Source organism: Meles meles, chromosome 7 (genome assembly GCF_922984935.1).
Source record: "Meles meles chromosome 7, mMelMel3.1 paternal haplotype, whole genome shotgun sequence".
NCBI classification, from domain to species: domain Eukaryota; kingdom Metazoa; phylum Chordata; class Mammalia; order Carnivora; family Mustelidae; genus Meles; species Meles meles.
Window position 1 is genome coordinate 19776269 of NC_060072.1, and position 12356 is coordinate 19788624.

The window sequence follows — 12356 nt, forward strand, 5'->3', positions numbered from 1 at the left end:
ACTTAGTGTTTTATATTCAAATATAACCTTATTTATTGTATACTAGCCTCCTGCAAAGGGGAATTTCCTTCACTCATAGGTTCCCCTAACTGCTTCTCCTCTTTTCCTTGGGCTATTAGTCAATATGCTTGTGAACCTGTTCAGGTGCTTCATGATATGAAGTCTTGAAGATATTTAGATGAAGGTGTCTTGAAATTTGCAGGCACAAAGCACTAAAGTACATCATCATATCAAATGCAGAAATGACCTTTGGAAGCAAAAAAAAAAAAAAAAGAAACGCATTATGGTCTATTTTTCCTGAAGCAGCAGATATTTTTCTGTTTCCCCTTCCCACCGCCCTGGATCTCACACCTTAATCTAAAATTCCTCAATGAAAATACCACATTTTAGAGTACTTTCATGTATTTCATATTTGGACCTCACTATAATCCTCTGGAACATGCAATGTATTTCACATTTACAAGAACTGAGGCTCAGAATGGTAAAACTCCTAGACAAAAATACAAAAGCTAGAAGGTAACAAAATTGGTCTTCTGATTCCACATTCTTTAAATTTTCTGCTGTGCAACAAAGCCTAAATTTTCTATTAGAAGAGTTACCAGCCACTATTAATAAAATCATTCCATCATATACATTTCTTTTTCCTTTGAGATGGTTGTAAGAAAGTAAAGGCCTGGAAAAAACACCTTAGTTGAGGGGAGGCATATACAAAATTGTGTTGAATACAAAATTAAAGAGGAAGGCACACTCTAAAAAGTCTACCAAAGACAAGGAGGAAATGCTTTCTTTCAGAGAGGGAGGCTCACACTTCTACCAGTGGAGAGGGAATTCTCACCTATGAGGGGAAAATCTCCCATATCATTTACCTGAAAAGCTCTACCTGATCCTTTTCTCTCTGAAGTAAGAAGCTTTTGTGTAAGGATGCTAAAGGGCACATATGTTTTGTTTGGCCCACATAAGTGTTTTCTTGTTTTAAATTGTGGTCCACATAGTGTTTTAGAGAAAAATTCAATTTGCCTTCCTCACCATAATCTCTACCACTGGCATAAACCAGGCCAACTCATTCACTATAAGATAGATGCTTAAATTTTTAATACCTGGTGTTTTAACTATGTTAAACATAATTAAATTGGTAATATATATGCAAGCTTAGTAAAAGAAACACTACATTGAATTTTTGGATATTTTGAATAATCACCCCTATTTCTTAGATTGTTTTGGAGCCCTAAAAATACATATACTGGATAGAAAATTAAAGGAATTATTCTGATTTTCAAACACTTTTTAGACTATTTCCTGAAAAACTTCCAAGGATTAAGATTTATATCTCACCACCATTTGAAGAATGAAAGACTTCTGAATTGCCATGAATGGATATTAAGCTACTTATTCCAGAAAAAAGAATAATACTATAGAACCTAGTGTAAAGAACCATCAGATGTACTCCTGTGGTTTGTGCGCAGAACAGATATATTTTAATGCCTAAGTCTAACAAATAGGGTACATTATTCAAATTATCAAGAGATTCACTGAAGGATTTCTTTTAGCACACTTTAATATATATTTATCTACCACTAACAATTAGGTGAAAGTCATTGAGGTCCAAAGGTAGGGGAAAACAGAGTAAAGTTGTTCAGAACCATCATTAATTGGAGACCATAAAGATAATGTCTCAATTTGAAAAACTGAATAATGCTCGCTTTATCCATGTTTGTGATTAAGGTGTTTCCAACAGTGATTTTCTCTTCCTCAGAGCTAGAGCTCTCTTAAGTGCATAGTTTTGTGTTTTATAATCATTTTGAGTAGAAACTAATATATATATTATCTGTACCACTTTCTTAAGCTGGACATATTCAATGAGAATTTAACCTTTGCTTGATGAGTCATCATTATTGATATAAGTGTTGCACTGTCCTCAAGAGCCAAACAGATATATCAGGTTGCTTACTTCTAGAACAAAATGGTCCCAGAATCCTATAATTGGTAGTACTGTTTTCTTCTGTTTTGTTTCTTTAATATTAGCCGACAGTTCTTGATGCAATAAGGGCCCACGTATTCTAACACTAATTCCATCTAATTCACCTGTTACCTGCTATAAGCTCAGAAAAATTCTAATAAGCTTGATTAAGTAAAAGTCAGACACCTAAAAAAGCATTTGCCATTCTCTGGATATAGTGAAGTGATTTTTGACATCTTTGTATTGTTTTTGGTAGGAGAGAAAGATCTATTTTTAAGGTACATAATTGGATTTTTAAGGATTTAAATTGTTGAAAGCCTAATCTCCAGATAATCTGGGCCATTTCTATACAAACATATACACATACACAAAACACAATTCACAGCTTAAAAGGAGTTAATTTTAAATATTCAGAAACATTTACAATATAGACTAGATAGTAAGACTATCTGCTATCTCACTGAAATGACTCTTAAGCATAGGGTTATCTGACATCTATTAAAAATAAATTAAAATCTTAGCAGGAAAGAACTTACCATTGCTATCCAAAGAACAACATACTCGTCTACAAAATTATTAAAGTACTGGTCTAAAAATAAAAGACCTGGGCCAAAAAAGACAGTGTCTTGAAGGTACAGTTCACTTTTGGTCATGTGAGCTATCTATAAAAAAGTAAACAAAATAATTTCACTATTAAATTTTAAATATTTTAGCTTTTATTTTTCAGGAAAGAATTATAACTTTAATTCACTGATAAGACAAAAATAGAGACCATTTTTCTCACATTTAATATGGAAATGCTAATTCTAAAATTTCTCAAATTCATAACTGGGTAGCTCATTAAAGTTCCCAATATTTAAATTCCTTGATATCAGAAAGCTATAGTTGACAATATAGCTAAGCAGATAATTAAAAGAACTTAGCATACAGAAAAGAAACAATCTCTCTGAATATAACATTAACCCATTCACAGTTTTACTTGGAGTATAAATAGCTAACTATTTATTGTAATGATAGCGCCATTGAAAACCTACCCATTTTTTTAAATAGTTTCCAGTCTTGTATTTGAGGACCAAGTACATTATTTATACCATGAAATATAAATAAAAGAATTTCTTACCACCAATTTTTGTGAAATTTTAGCAAAGACACATCCAAACATAAGGGTATAAAGACAAGGATGCTTTTCAAACACATTAGTTGCTGACTTTTTATAGATCATTATTGCCAATATAATAATTATTCCTATGTGGAGTCCAGGTGACAAGACACTAGTGCCCTAAGGGATAAATCAGAAAATCAGCATCATATTTTAACATTGCATTTATCACATCTATTTTCTGTTAGGAAATTTTCTGAACATCTATTTTATGTTAGGAATTAAACACCTAACGAAGAATATAATGGAGTACATGGACTAAAGGAGTATGTAGACCTTAACTGTGCCTTCAAACTTCCATAAAACCCTAGGATTACACAGAGGTAATATGGTGCCACAGATGTGTGATTTCAATTTTATATATACACACATTTTAAACTACCACTAAAAAATATGACTTATTCTATACCAAATTTTACTATGTTGAAAGCCATCAACATTTGATTGTCAAGTTAACATATTTTTGTGCAGATATCGAAATAAAGCTTTAACCTGCCAAATTTTTACTTATTTTTTAAATTCTTATTTTTAACTAATCTTTACACCCAAAGTGGGGCTTGAACTTATAACCCTGAGATCAAGAGTCACATGCTCTAAGCCAGCCAGGCACCCCAACCTCTTAACATTACACTGATAGGAAAAGTTTAATTCTGCCCTAGTCTCTATCTCAACACCCCTCACCCTTGCCTTTTTTTGTGTTTAGACTGCAAAACCTCTCTTGTGTAACACTGTAAATCCAACCCATTACATTTTTATCCATGTGAATCAGTTTCTCTCAGTACTGCTTATCCCAAACAAAATACTGAAATAAATTGGGTATTAAGGTTTACTAAATCTACCAATTTAAATATATTCATTAAAATAGCATTATTCTTGTTTATTGTTTATATGTTATATTAGAATTTACTAGTAAATTTAGAATTTAGAATTTACTAGAATAATTACTACTAGAATTACAGTAGTAAGATTATAAACACAATAAATACTATTATACAAACTATGCATAATAAAATATGTGTACTACATATATAGTATACATATGTATACGATACATATAATAAAATATACATATTATATATAATATGTATATGTTAATAAGTTATAAAAATTTAGACTAATAGTGCTTTTATCTGTATTATGGTTTTGTAGATTTTACTCAAGAAAATCTGCTGCTGGGGATCCTGGGTGGTTCAGTTGGTTAAGTGTCTGCCTTTGGCTCAGGTCATGGTCTGGAGGTTTGGGATTGAGCCCTGTATAGAGCTCCTTGCTCAGCAGGGAGTCTGCTTCTCCCACTCCCTCTCTCCCCTGCTCAAGCTCTCTCTCTCTGCTTGCTCTTTCTCTCTCAAGTAAATAATATCTTTTTAAAAAAATGCTAAAAAAAATTATGCTGCTAAAAAATATAGGAAAATCACCAGTATGAGTTAGAAATCAACCACTTCTTAGTCATAGTGTTTCATTTTTCTGTCTTCCTTCAAACATTTATCAATTACTTCTTAATAAAATATTCTCCAGAGTGGACACTGATCCTCACTAAATCTTATTTTCTTTAGTAAATTTCATGTTGCAGGTAGTACTCTAGTTTATCATCCATGGTCAAGAAACAAGTATTCCTAAGTACCTCACGCATAGTACTGTACTGAGGTCAACTGACTAAACACCTCAGAAAATGAGTAATTTTTCCAAATATATCAGGGTCTTCTGTATCTAAATAAGTTTTACACTTTGCTTTAGAATTATGTATATGACATACACCCGTGTTTTTCTTTTGCTTTTCTATTTTTTTAATTCTTTTTAAATTTTAACTTAGTTTAGTCTAGTTTATTCTTTTTTAATTTTTATTTTCTACTATACATATAGAGTTAAACTTCAAGGTAATCCCCTTTCCCCAATCAATGCTACCCCTATAGGCAAACCAGTTTCTAATCCCCCTGTAACTTAGGAAAGTTGAGTCCCTTAACAAAAACATCAAGATACCTTTAGGAAGAATCAAAATAACCTTCCTCACCCACACTGAGAATTTATAACCACTCTCCCAATTTTTCCTTCTGTCAGTGTTTCTGTGAATTTGTGTTTGTCTTGATAATATATAAATCTTATACTTGGGGTTTTTTTCTGATGAGGTTCCCCCCCTTTTTTTTTTTTTGCTTATATATATATATTTTTTTTTCTCTTGTCATATACTTTTATCAGTCTTTTTGTTTGTCTGTTTTTGTTTGTATACTTCACAAATCTTACCTTGTGGCCCATTTGGGCTGAGCCTTCTCTTTTATCTTCCCTTTTTTTCCTATCTCTCTCTCTCTCTCTCTTTTTTTTTCTTTTTTCTTTTCCCTTTCTTTTCTTTCTTCTTCCCTATTTCTTTTTCTTTTATTTTTTCTCTCATTTGGGTGGGGAATCCTGATTGCACAGAAGCGTTCCAGGGTGCACATTGACTGCACCACAATCTATAAGTCCAACTGCATCTGTTCAGTCATCTCTTACCAAAATGACTAGGAGGAGGAATACCCAACAGAAGAAAAATACAGAGGATGGGCCTTCTGCAACAGAGCTAATGGCTATGGACATAGACAATATGTCAGAAAAGGAATTCAGACTAACAATTATCCAGGCAATAGCTAGGTTGGAGAAAGCCATGGATGACCAAACAGAATTGATTAGGGCAGAACTGAAAGCCACAGGGATGATGTTCAAAATGCTCTCAATGAGTTCCAATCTAATCTAAATTCTCTAAAAGCTAGGGTAACTGAGACAGAAGATAGAATTAGTGATCTGGAGGACAAACAGATAGAGAGAAAGGATCAGGAGGAAGCCTGGAACAAACAGCTTAGAATTATGTATATGAAATGTATTCAGAAAGACTGATAATTTATGAATTATGTGGATCCCTTTGAAACTGTCTCAAGAGCCAATTTATGCCATTTAAGAGTACGAGGCTTATTTTTTTTCCTACTAAAAATGCCATTTTTCATGTTTATTACTTTTATTCAACCTGGCTCCATATGACTTTGGCTTTTGCTCAAAATCAAATCTATTCTTAAAGGACAGAAATTTTGAACCACAGCACCAAAGAAATCAAGAGAGTAAGCTATAGCCCAAATGATTCTAAAAAGACATTCCAACAATGTTTAAAAAAATTTTTTTTTCTTTTTCAGTAGGCTCTGGGGCATGGAGCCCAATATAGGGCTTGAATTCACCACCCTAAGATCAAGACCTGAGCTGGGATGCTCAACCAACTGAGCCACCCAGGCACCCCCAACAGTGTTTTGATAGAAAATGACATCACTGGACTGAGTACTTATCTTCTTATGTTTGTCTTAAAGATGACAGTATGGTTTTTAAAAACATAGATATTATGTTTGTTTAAAAGTTGGCAGGAATTCTTTTTCCCACATAAAAGTATTGAAGCAGTTTAAAAATATATATATATATATGAATAAATACAAAAGTATTAGAGCATAAGCAACGTGTAAAAAAAAAAACAACCCAGAAACACAAGGTTGTACCTATTCAACATAAGAATTAAGGTTTAAAATTTCACCTTTTAAAATAGAAGAATAATTTTTAAAATATATTCCAGTGAAATGTCTGTAACATTTATTTCATGAGTAATAAATTGCCCTGTATGTGAAACCATGACCGTTGGCAACTTTCTTGCTATTAAATAAGGAACTCATTTCCTTCTTCTCCTCTCCCCTATTAGTGTAAGGCACAAGAAAACAAATGGCCACTCAATTTTGTAAGTAATGAGCCAGTGGATGATTAAACAGGATGTCAGAAAAGTCTACTAAGGAAAAGGCTGTAGAAAGGAAAAATGCTTTATCAGTCAAAACTTTTTTTTTTTAAGACTTTATTTGAGAGAGCATGCAAAGGAGAGAGCAGCAGCAGGAGGAGGGAGAGGGAGAAGCAGACTCCCTGCTTAGCAGGGAGCCCAATGTGAGTCTCCACCCCAGGACCCTGGGATCATGACCTGAGCAGAAGGCAGCTGCTTAACCACTGAACCACCACAAGCACCCCCAGTAAAAACTTTTTAAAATACTTCTTGTATTATGTGCGGTTCTCTTCCCCATTCTTGGAACATTGGAATGTTTTTAGTATCTCTGTATCTGATAATAATAAAACTTGTAATAAAATTAATACTAAATGATGATGAAATTAATATCTTACTGCTATAGTGGATCCATTCTTCCCAACACCACCATGGAGGATAACATGGAAATAATTTGAACAGGAAAATATTGCTCCACCTACTACTCCAAGAACTGGAAAGATCTTCAATTTTATTTCTAGAATGGGTATCTTTATGGGTAGAGGAAAGAAATAAATCGTTAAGAAAATAAGAATTTCTTTTCCTATTAAACAAAAAAGAAACATTATAATATGGCCCTATATGATAAGCTATCCTTTTTCTTATAATCAAATCTTACCTCCTGGATGTAGCCTACAGTGGTAACTTTTCTTTTAATGGTTTTATTCATTAAGCAAAAAATGAATCCACCAAATTCAGGGAAATCTACTTACATAACTGTGATGAAATATTTAATCTCATAAACCTTCATCTGACTTAAACATGAAAAAGGATAGTTCCCTTGAATTTAGTACCTCTAAAAGGCTGCATCACAGGAAAAGTCAGACACCATGATCTGCATCATGAATGTGACAAGTATCACAATGTGTGTGCATGCAAGAACTTTGTGTAGTTAATGTCCAGGATTAAATCTCTGGCAGTATATTTACCTGTTGGTCAATTTGCTCTTCAAGAAAACTTCCCAAGGCAGCAAAGGATTTAAAAAACAGTAATAATAAGTTGACAAAAGCTATAGGCTAATGCATTTTGAAAACAGGCTATGAAATATTTTACCAACATTTGTGGAAACCACAGATTAACAAATTTAGAAAATCTACATCTAAAATAATATTCTTGTTGGTAAGAATAAGCACGTGTGCTTTCCTCCTATGGTATTACCAATATTGAATGAAATGATTTTAAGATTAAATTCTTTCCCATTATAAATAAATCAATGAAATTTAAGACAACAACATCTGACTTAATAACCTAACTGCCTCTAGGTCAACATTCACCTTTTTTGGGAACCAGCTGAGCAGCTAACATAGAAGACACATGATATCCCTCTCGTGTATTTTAGAGGCCTACAGTAGCATACCTTTGATTCTATTATTCTTCTAGGATGAGAAGGAATATGAATGGCTAAGGAAATGTACCACTACTTAAAAATATGCTTCAAGTCTGAGCCAGTGATATGAACTGTAATTGGTAATCCTGAAACTATACCACAGAGAAATTTTACTATTTTTTAATAGACTTAATTTTTAGAGCAATTTTGGATTCATGAAAAAATTGTATGGAAAATACAAAAACTCCCTATATACTCCCTGCCTCCCCCCGCCAACCCAATGCCTTCCCCCTCCCCCGATCAAAATGTCCCACCAGAATGTTACATTTGTTGTAATACATGAACCTACACCAATATATCATTATTATCACCCAAAAGCTATAGTTCACATTACAGCTTACTCTTGGTGATACACACTTTCTATGAGTTTAGACAAATGCATAATGACAAGTATCCACCATTATAGCATATCATACAGAATAGTTTCACTGCCCTAAAAATACCCTGGGCTTTGTCTATTATTCCTCCTTTCCCCATAACCTTTAGTAAGCACTGATCTTTTCACTGTCTCCATTATTTTGCCTTTTCCAGAATGCCATATGGTTGGAATCATATAATGTATGTAGTCGCCTTTTCAAATTGGTTTCTTTCACTAAGTAATATGCATTTAAGGTCCCTCCACGTCTTTTCATGTCTTGAGAGTGCTTTCTTTTCAACACTGAATAATATTCCCTTGCCTGCATGTACCATAATTTATCCATTCACCTACTGAAGGACATCTTGGTTGCTTCCAAGTTTTGGCAATTATGAATAAAGTCGCTGTAAACATCCGAGTTCAGGTTTTTGCGTGGACATAAGTTTTCCGCTTATATGGGTAAATATCAAGGAGCACAGTCGCTGGATCCTACAGTAAGAGTATGTTTAGTTTTGTATCTCTTACTATTTTTACTGGAGGTATATATCTGAGTGATTAAAAATACAGAGTCTGGAATCTTCTTAATTCCAGTACTTACTACCTATGTGTCCTTGGATAAATTACTTAATTATTCTAAGACTTACTTATAAAACAGAATAATGATAGTATCTATTTCATAGTATTGTTCTGAGGGTCAGATAAAACAGTGATGGTAAGCTGTGGGAACATAAGGCATTCAATAAATGTTAGTTGTCGGCTGTTGATATTATCCTTATTATTCTTATATCTATGGGCAGGAGGTTGTGAGTCAGCGAGTGCTATGGACTTGGGTCACAGAGGCAGAATAATTTATTTCTTCATAAATTCTCTTTCTATGCAAAGCATGGATTTGTAACAGTGGCCTCCCAAGAATTAACTTTTATCAGAATGCTGAGGCCAATGAGGCAGAAAATAAAAACACTCCTTAATATGGGCAACTTTATCTCATAGTAGATTATAAAAAAATGCAAATTGTTAACTTTTCTTTCCTAATATTGAGGGACAAGTTTCAAACATAAAATATTTTACTGAATTTACTATTTTATATATCTATGAGATAAATTTTGGCCTGGAAAAGGTAGTTCAACTAGTGTGTTAAAATTTTGTATTAGGGAAATGGGGTCATTTTGTTCTATGTGGTAATATATTCATGCATAGGGGAAAGTGCCAAAATAAGGTATGTAAGATAGTAAAATTATAAAATGAAGAAAAAAAGTTAAGAAGTGGTATGATCATTAAAAACAATGCCAAGAATTTCTGAAGAAAATTAACAATGCATTTTTTCCTAAATATTGGTTAAGTACTTAAATGTAAATTTAAATATTAAGATTTACCGTATAGTCCCACATTGTTGCTCCTCCAAATGTAGACAACACGAAGACCATCACTAAAGCTAACTGGATTTCAGTTACATCCACTCTAAAAAGAAAGGACAAAGAATAGAAAAGGTATTTGTAAATAAAATTCATGAATGTGAAAGTCAGTTAACCATAGGTTAAATATCAAAGATCGAAGAATCTTTTTAGGCTTAGCTTATTTTACCTTTTGTTCCATCACTGAATTATCAATTTACACGATTAAGTGAAAAGCCCACTGAACAACATGTGCTCACATAGAGGTAACATTAGGATATGCACAGGTTGGGGTGGGGAGTAAGCTGGTACAGCATGTATAAAATTGCTGAGAGCAGCTATCATTGAGATTACAGAAGGATTTTACTTATTACTCTTGTAATGAGGAAAAATTATAGTAATATAAAAACAACCAGATGACTTAAGACAAATTGAAAACATTCCTAAGTGAATTTCACTTGAAGAGTAGGGAAAGTTAAAACAGCTTTCTTTATTAGATTATTAACAGTCACTACAGCTTTTTGGTTTCCAAAGACATTTTTCCCCTAATAATTGAACATACTTAAGTTCATTTTTTAAAAAATTTATTTATTTATTTTTAATAAGCATATAATGTAATTTTTATCCCCAGGGGTATAGGTCTGTGAATCGGCAGGTTTACACACTTCACAGCACTCACCATAGCACATACCCTCCCCAATGTCCATAACCCCACCCCCATCTCCCGACCCCCCTCCCCCCAGCAACCCTCATTTTGTTTTTTGAGATTAAGAGTCACTTATGGTTTGTCTCCCTCCCAATCCCATCTTGTTTCATTTATTCTTCTCCAACCCCCCTAACCCCCCATGTTGCATCTCCACTTCCTCATATCAGGGAGATCATATGATAGTTGTCTTTCTCCGATTGACTTATTTCGCTAAGCATAATACCCTCTAGTTCCATCCACGTCGTCACAAATGGCAAGATTTCATTTCTTTTGATGGCTGCATAGTATTCCACTGTGTATATATACCACGTCTTCTTTATCCATTCATCTGTTGATGGACATCTAGATTCTTTCCATAGTTTGGCTATTGTAGACATTGCTGCTATAAACATTCGGGTGCACGTGCCCCTTCGGATCACTACGTTTGTATCTTCAGGGTGAATACCTACTAGTGCAATTGCTGGGTCATAGGGTAGTTCTATTTTCAACTTTTTGAGGAACCTCCATGCTGTTTTCCAGAGTGATTGCACCAGCTTGCATTCCCACCAACAGTGTAGGAGGGTTCCCCTTTCTCCGCATCCTTGCCAGCATCTGTCATTTCCTGACTTAATTTTAGCCATTCCGACTGGTGTTAAGTTCATTTTTTTAAAAAACCCACTAAAACAACATCAGTCTCCAGTCTGCATTGCCTGAAGCTATCAACTGACTCCTCTATCTCCTCTGTTCCGTATACAGGCTAACTGAAAAGTAGTCCATATTTGTAATTTTCTCTTCTTCATATTTGCTGCTTAATCCACTGTAGTCTGGTTTTTGGCCCCATTTTACTAAAATTGTTTAAGGTAAACAATGACTTTCAATTTATCAAATCTAAGGGATATATTTCAGTTAATACTTTGGTTAACTTCTCTGCAATACTTAAAATGCTGATCATTTCCTCTTTCTTAAAATGTTTTGCTATGTTCTTATTTATTCCATGCTCTCTTCTGATTCACCTACCTTACTGGAAGCTCTTCTCGGGCTCCCTCCTAGACTGCTGGTTCTTCCACATCTTAAATGCTACTACTTCCAGAATGCCATCTTTTCTCCTTTTACATTTTCTGAACGATTCTAAGACTACCATCTGTAGGCTAAGGACATCAAAATCCTATCTCCAAATCCACATCTTTTTGTCCTGCTGAGCTCCAGATTTTTTATGTCTATCTACTTTACATCTTTGCCTGGATGCCCTGGAGTCTTTGGATGCTAGAGGAATACTTACTGCTCTGCAAATACAAGATTTGCAGCAATTATATGACAAAATAAAACCAGACAGGGAATAAAAGACTTCTAGACTAAGTTGCTTTGGGGGCAGTTAGTAGGAGGTGAACTGAACATTACCCCACAAATAAAAAGAAAATGTAAAAAATGATACCCAGTATTTGTTAAGACCAGTGACAGGCAAACCAAGGCCTCCAGCAGGAAGTTAGTTGAAAAAAGCAAACATAACAATATAACTAGTAGTACTTTGTAGAGAAAAAGGAAGAAAGGTATAACATTTACTGAACATCTGTTATGAGTCTAATCAGCTATAAATTATTCCAATACATTTTTTGGAGAGGG

General features: G+C 33.9%; 1 protein-coding gene across 4 annotated transcripts in view; it reads right to left on the reverse strand.

The window, feature by feature from the left end:
- Positions 1 to 12356, reverse strand: part of CHPT1 (choline phosphotransferase 1) — a 33459-nt gene that overhangs the window by 2899 nt on the left and 18204 nt on the right. The window contains exons 4-8 of one of the 4 annotated variants that reach the window (XR_006819604.1): positions 10034 to 10118; positions 7278 to 7409; positions 3078 to 3236; positions 2494 to 2619; positions 48 to 247 (exon numbers count right to left, since the gene is read on the reverse strand). Coding sequence is in view for 2 of the 4 variants with exons in the window: in XM_046011469.1 (XP_045867425.1) it covers positions 137 to 247; positions 2494 to 2619; positions 3078 to 3236; positions 7278 to 7409; positions 10034 to 10118 (613 nt within the window). In the remaining 2 variants the exon portion in view is untranslated. The remainder of the gene's footprint in view (positions 1 to 47; positions 248 to 2493; positions 2620 to 3077; positions 3237 to 7277; positions 7410 to 10033; positions 10119 to 12356) is intronic. The other 3 variants (XM_046011469.1, XR_006819605.1, XM_046011470.1) reach the window with 3 other exon arrangements.